This window comes from Plectropomus leopardus, chromosome 13 (assembly GCF_008729295.1).
Source record: "Plectropomus leopardus isolate mb chromosome 13, YSFRI_Pleo_2.0, whole genome shotgun sequence".
NCBI classification, from domain to species: domain Eukaryota; kingdom Metazoa; phylum Chordata; class Actinopteri; order Perciformes; family Serranidae; genus Plectropomus; species Plectropomus leopardus.
The window spans coordinates 703,534-710,681 of NC_056475.1; the positions used below are offsets into that span (position 1 = coordinate 703,534).

General features: G+C 39.6%; 1 protein-coding gene across 2 annotated transcripts in view; it reads right to left on the bottom strand.

Moving 5' to 3' along the window:
* Window positions 1-2,452: 2,452 nt before the first annotated feature.
* The window catches only part of dub (duboraya), a 9,257-nt gene continuing 4,561 nt past the window's right edge, over window positions 2,453-7,148 (bottom strand). Inside the window, exons 3-7 of one of the 2 annotated variants that reach the window (XM_042499302.1) lie at window positions 6,389-6,457; window positions 5,883-5,951; window positions 5,551-5,802; window positions 4,492-4,926; window positions 2,453-3,286 (exon numbers count right to left, since the gene is read on the bottom strand). In XM_042499302.1, the coding sequence (XP_042355236.1) occupies window positions 3,257-3,286; window positions 4,492-4,926; window positions 5,551-5,802; window positions 5,883-5,951; window positions 6,389-6,457 (855 nt within the window). In that variant the 3' untranslated portion in view covers window positions 2,453-3,256. Of the gene's footprint in view, window positions 3,287-4,491; window positions 4,927-5,550; window positions 5,803-5,882; window positions 5,955-6,388; window positions 6,458-7,148 lie in introns of both variants that reach the window. The other variant, XM_042499301.1, reaches the window with a different exon arrangement.

Sequence of the window (7,148 nt, forward strand, 5' to 3'; positions counted from 1 at the left end):
TAACACCTTACAATTGTTAATATTATTATTATTAACACATTAAATATGAACATTATTGCTAACACATTACTATTATTAACATTATTACTGACACATTAAACACACTACAGTCGTTCACAATACCAACACATTATAATTAGTAACATTATTGCTAACACATTACAATTGTTAATGCTGTTACTAACACATTGCTATTGTTAACATTACTACTAACACATTACAATTTTTAACATTTTTAAAAAGACATTGTAGTTTTTTAAATGATTGCTAATATAAAATTGAAATAAAATTGATAAAATTGCCTACGTTATTACAAATACATTGTCAATAATTTTTCAAATATGGTACTGTTTTTAAAATTATTAATAATGTTACAATTATTAACACTAAAACTATCACTAACACATAACAATACTAACATTATTGCTAACATATTACTATTATTAACATTATTACCTACACGTTACTTTTTTCACTTAAATCTTTATTGCACAAGCATTTGTGACATAAACATGTCAGTAAACATGTCAAACAACACAAAAAACTCTGACAGAACAAAAGCTGCTTTGGTGCATATACTGTTAACATTATCACTAACACATTACCATTGTTAACATTATCACTAACACATTACCATTTTTAACATTTTGTGAATTTGAGCCATTAAAATGTTTTTATATGAAAATTGACTTCAACCATCAAAATAGATTCACAGTAATTTTCTGTCAGCGTCACGTTGGCCATGTGTGTTTACCATGTTAGTTTTCCGTGTTAGCAAGCTAACATTTGCTTATAAGCAGTTTCTTACAGCAGTGCACTCTGGGAGTAGTCAACTTTGACTTTTGACCTTTTATCATTAAATTATTTTTTTTTTTCAGACATCACAGAGTACAGAACCCTTATCTAGGAGCACCTGTTATAAACGCGTGATCTCCCAGCATGCCTCTGGGCTCCAGGTTTGTAGTTTCTGGCGGCGAATCTTCGGTTTCCAGAGTGTTTTGTTGATCTGTTTTATTTTGGGCAGCAGAGGCGCTGGATGTGATTGTATCAGAGGATCAAACAGATTATCCAGATTTAGGGACGGCGAGGAGCAGCAGCCAGGCTTCCTCCTCACTGTTTGTCCTCTTAGACTTGTCTTTCCAGGTACGAGTCCTCGGCAGATTACCGGCCACCGAGTCCTGTGGAGACCTGCCAGCTGTGCTAAATCCTCCGCTCATCACTGTAAGTAGAGTTTCATCACTAACTGGCATTTTGTCTCAGACACCCCCCCCCCCCAAAAAAAACAAACTTGAGCTTTTTGTGTTTGATGCTTCTTGTGGTCCCTTTGTGGTACTTTTGAGTGTCTCTGTATTTTGAGTCTCTTTGTGTGCATGTAAAGCCTGTGGCTGTTTAATGCCTCTTTGTGGCTGTTTAATGCTTCTTTGTGGCTGTTTAATGCTTCTTTGTGGCTGTTTAATGCCTCTTTGTGGCTGTTTAATGCCTCTTTGTGGCTGTTTAATGCCTCTTTGTGGCTGTTTAATGCCTCTTTGTGGCTGTTTAATGCATTTCTGAAGTATGCCTCTACGTGGTTGTGTTTTTGTGTTTTTTCTGTCTTTTCCGATTGTTAATTGTTTTATTGGGGTCATTTTTTGTCTCTTTGTTGGCCGCTTACTGCTTCTTTGTGGTCGTTTAATGCCTCTTTGCGGCTATGTAATGGCAATAATGTAGTTGTTTTTGTGTCAATGCCTCTTGGTTGTATTTTTGTGTCTTGTTCGGTTTATGAATATCTATGTTAGGTTTTATAATGTGTTTGTATTGAGTATTGTCTGCTCGCTCTCATTCTCCGTCGGTGTGAGCGGCCACCGTCTCCCCTCCCCCTCCTTCTGCTCCGTGTGTGTATGACGGGGACATGATGGGAGGACATGATGGGAGGACACGCTGGGAGGACATGCTGGACGCGGTCTGCGTTCAGGTGTGGTGAGTTTGGGTTCTGCTGAAAGAATAAACTGATGTCTGATGTTTGATGTAAGTGTGCAGAGATGATCTTGCTCTTGAAAATTACTTTATTTTAAAAAAAATGTGATGCTCCAACTTTTTGTCTGAAATGTATTTTTTTTTTTATGAAAATGCACAAATTAAATTCCATCTGTGTCATTACTCTCAGGTAATGAAAAACAAGTTATCGGTTATCGGTATCTTATCGGCCACGAGAAGCTGGAAATTATCGGTTTATCGGTTGAAATAATCATTATGGTTCATCACTGGTTCTGATATCTTTATCTCACTGAGGAGTCAAAGGGACCTTTAAGCTTGACAGAAATAGTGATTTGATGTATATTGTGATATATATCGATATCGACTGATATGAATAAAATTATCGTGATAAGACTTTTTTCCACATCGCCCAGCCCAAACTGAATATAAAACAAGGACAAATTTCAGAAAATCACAGAACATTAAAGAAACATTAATGTAGCCAAAATATGCGTTTTAATTCCAGTTTCAAAGTAAAAGGCACAATGTGACGTCCTCAGTTTTAAACGCAGCTACAGAAGCGTCTCACTCACTGCCGCGGCTTTGTACAAACAATAAAACGCTCCACCGTTTCCTCTTAACAGTTCATGGACGTTTGGAAGAAGGTTTCGGATTAATCTTCCAACAGAAACGATTCAAGACAAGCTCGTTATCTTATTTGTATGTATATGACACTTTTGCACAAATCAGAACAAACGTACACAAGAATCACAAACCATCATCATCATCATCATCATCATCGTCGTCGTCGTCGTCGTCGTCGTCATCGTCATCATCATCATCATCGTCATCATCATCATCAGCATCATCACCATCATCATCATCATCAGTCACAGTTTCGGAGGCACCAAACATCAGGAAAACATCATAATGACAACAACAGAATCACATCATATAAACGGATGATCCGGCGCTGCAGTGTAAAAAGGCTTTAAGTCGAGGATTAGTAAAACAAATTCACATCAACCGTTTTCGGGAGTTTTCTCGTCCGTCAGAGTGAACAAAAGCTGAACTTTCAGTCAAACATCAGCGATTCTTTACAAGACAAAAAACATTCGGCTCGTCGCTTCGTCTTCACATGAGAGAAGAAACAAACCGCGGTTCGGTAAATATCCGTCTGCACGCAGTCCGAACTCTCAGACAGCCCTTTGACCTCAGGCCTCGCCGCCGCAGGGTCTCCCTCGCCGTCCCTCAGGGGCTCATCACGCCTGCGGGGGTCCAACTCGACCGGACGTCCGGTTTCTCATCGGGCCGAACTCTGACCCGCCGTCCCCTGTGGGAGACAGAGGACACTTTAACCTGAAATAACTCCGGTCTTCGTCCGTTTGTTCTTCGTTAAAGTGAAACCTCTCTTTCCTTAAAAACAGCGTCTCTGTAGTTTGTGTTTTATGTATCTTTGTAGCTATTTCATGTCTCTGTGATTGTTTTGCACGTGTTGTTTAGTGTCTCTTTGTGGTCGTTTTGTATCTCTGTTTTTGTTTTTTGTCTGTTAGTAGTCAGATTGTGTGTCTTTGTTGTTTTGTGTCTGTTTGTGGTCATTTTATGTCTTTTCGTGGTCACTTTGCATCTCTGTAGTAGTTTTGTGTCCAGTCATTTTGTGTCTCTTTGTTTTTGCTTTGTCTTTTTTTTGTCTCTGTGATCATTTTCGGTTTGTGTCTTTTTGCAGTTGTTTAGAAACTATTTGTGGTTGCTTTGCTTGTTTTTATGGTTTTTTGCATTTCTTTGTGGTCATTTTACATCTAGATTTATGGTCCATTCTCTAGTTGTTTTGCGCGTCGTTGTAATAATTTTGCATCTTTTTCTTGTTGTTTTGAGCCTGTTTGTGGTTGTTTTGCATCTTTTCTTGGTCATTTTTCATGTCTTTATTGTTATTTGTTATTTGTCTTTTTTTTTTTATTATTTGTGGTTGTTTTGTGTTTTTTTTGTAGTAGTTTTGCATCATTTTGCTGTGTTTTATGGTCAGTTGTGTGTCAGGACAGCAGGGAGAGAGGTTTATAAATGTACTGTTTATTCTCTAAGAAAATTATATTATTAATACTAGCACTAATGATATTACTGAGGGTGTGTACTACTGCTACTACTTAATTTATAATAATAATAATAATAATAATAATAATAATAATAATGAATTTAAAAAAACATTAAGAAATAGTTAAAAAATTGGGGTTTTTTTTTGCAAATGCACTGCAGAGCTAATGATTAATTCATATTGTCTTTTCTATATATTGGATTGATTTTACGAACATTAAAGTACTTTAAGTGCAGCTGTATCATCAAAGTAAACAGAATTATTCGGGACTCGGTATATTAAATGATTCGAATCAAGGGCAAGAAAAGTGATCAGGACATCTGCAACTAAAATACCGTCAAATATGAGAGAATGAAAATCTGAAACGAAGGTCTGATTTCTGCAGCTGAATATTTGAGAATATCAAAGTATGACTCATCAGTTTTTATTTTAATTTATGTTGAAATCACCGCTTTTGTTTCTTCGTTGCTGTCTTTGTTCGTCACTCCTTCGTTGTGTTTTTCTGCAGAGTTTTTCTCCTCCTTTTCTCCTGATGGAGATCCGTCTCCCTCCTCTCCTCCCATCGATCCCTCCTTCTTCTTCTCATCTTCTCCTTCGAGCTCGGAGATCTTTGACTCATCTTCGTTTTTCTCAGGAGACGTTGAAGTATCTGTTTTGTCCTTTTTTAACACTTCTCCTCCTCCCTCCTCCTTCTCTCCTCCTCCCTCCTCCTCCTCTCCTCTTCCCTCCTTCTCTCCTCCTCCCTCCTTCTCTCCTCCTTCTGTTGGTGTGTTTTCTGATCCAGTCGGGGAGCTCAGAGACACGTCCCCGACCTCGTCTCCACTACTGGATTTCCTGTGGCGGCGGGATGGAGGGCGTCTCCGGATGGAGTGGCGAGCTCTGCCCTGGAGGACCAATGGGAGCAGAGACAGACAGGTGAGGTCATTAATAAAGAGTAAACTCTTCATAATTAATAGTTACTTTGTTATCAATTACTGCCAATCGAACAACTTTCAATATTATAAAAATAATGTTAATACATAGTCGTTTTACATCCCTTTGTGGTCTCTTTATATCTCTGTGGTAGTTTTGCATCTCTTTGTGGTCTCTTTATGTCTCTGTGGTAGTTTTGCATCTCTTTGTGGCATCTTTCTTGTTGTTTTGCATCAGTTTGGTAATTTTGCATGTTTTTGTAATCATTTGGCATCTCTTTATAGTCTTTCATTCTTGTTTTGCATGAATTTGTGGTCATTTTGTATGTCTAATTTTCAGTTTTTTAGTCATTTCGGTCACTTTGTGGTGTTTTGCATCTTTTTCTAGTTGTTTTGCATGTCGTTTTCATTTTGCAACTATTGTTGATTGATTAGCATCTCTATGATTGTTTTGCATCTGTGGTAGTTGTGTGTCTCTTTGTAGTCGTTTTGTGTCTTTTTGCAGTTGCTTTGTTTCTGTTTGTGGTAATTTTGTGTCTCGCTCTGACCTCACAGAGTCGAACATGCGTCACGTGAGGCGGACCGATGAGAACACACCTTGATGTTGGCGTTCGACAAGATGGATCCTTCCGCCGCAGTGGGAGGGGCTTCAAAGGAGGCGGGGCCTTCCTCCTCGGTTAACGGAGTGACCGCGGTGACGGGGCTGGAGGGGGTCCCCGAGGACGAGGTGGGTACCGTGGTAACGGGGGCGGAGCCCGGGGAGGGCGGGGTGAAGTTGGGGGGCAGCAGCCTGAAGCCGGGGCTCTTTGGAGACGGCTGAAGGGCCGAGGGAGAGAGAGCCAGGTTAGCCTATAGGGAGAGAGAGAGAGAGTGATGTCACAGTGATGTCACAGTGATGTCAGAGCGCAGCAGAAACCACCTGGACTCACCTGGAGCTTCTCGATCAGAGCAGAGTTCCTCTTGGCTTTGGCAGGTAGAGGAGAGGTGACACCTGGAGGCTGCTGACACACACACACACACACACACACACATGCGCACACACACACACTCACACGCACACACACACACACACACACACACAGGTGCGACTGATTAACATTGTTTAATTAAAAATGCTTTTTTGTTAATTATCTGAATATATACTTAATATGTCCCTGATTCTGTCTGTGTCTCTTTGTCTATGTCTCTGTGCCTTTGTCTCTGTGTCTGTCTCTCTGTGTCTCTGTCTCTGTGTCTGTCTGTCTCTCTGTCTCTGTGCCTTTGTCTCTGTGTCTGTCTCTCTGTGTCTCTGTCTCTGTGTCTGTCTCTCTGTGTCTCTGTCTCTGTGTCTGTCTGTCTGTGTCTCTGTCTCTGTGTCTGTCTGTCTGTGTCTTTGTCTCTGCCTCTGTCTCTCTCTGTTTCTCTCTGTCTATCTCTGCCTGTCTCTGTGTCTCACCTCCTGCTCGTCTTCGTGGGGTTTGGGGATATGTAGAGAGTGAGGAGGTCGTCTTCTGACCGGCTTCTCCTGAAAAACAAATAAACAACAATCATTAATATGAGCCCTCTTCATACTGTCACAGGATATTATTATTATTATTATCATTATTATTGTTGTTGTTGTTGTTATTGTTATTGTTGTTATTATTATTGTTATTATTATTGTTATTATTAGTCTCAGATCTGCGATCAAAAGTCAAGTTTATCAGCCTCCTTTTAATTTTCAGTCCAGTTTTGTCGACTAAAACAAATCATTTTTAGGACATTGTAGATTTTAAATCTGCATTTTTCTGCATCTTTATTCACAAAAATAGAGTTAAATCTTTCGGCAGAGATGAGGTGATGTTCGTTCGTTCTGGACTCTCGGCCGTTTAAAGGGGATCGATAAAATCAGTCAGAGTTACGGAGACGTGAGGGAGTGAAACCGTTTGTCACGAGTGTTGAAATACACACAACGCTCTTCCTGACTCGTTTCCTGTTTCTCTTCTTCTTCTTCACTTCTGTTGAAACTCACACGTGAAGCAACCTTTATTAACAAACAACTTCTCTAACAAAGAAAACCAGACCCGTGTGTCGTTTTCACATCTGATGAGGACGAGACAGTCGAGAGAAGAAGGACTGAGAGATTAATCATCAGAGGAAAATACATAATATCAATAATATTCTGATAAAGACTAAAAATAAACATACACCGTATATTAACCCTTTAGGGGCTGTTT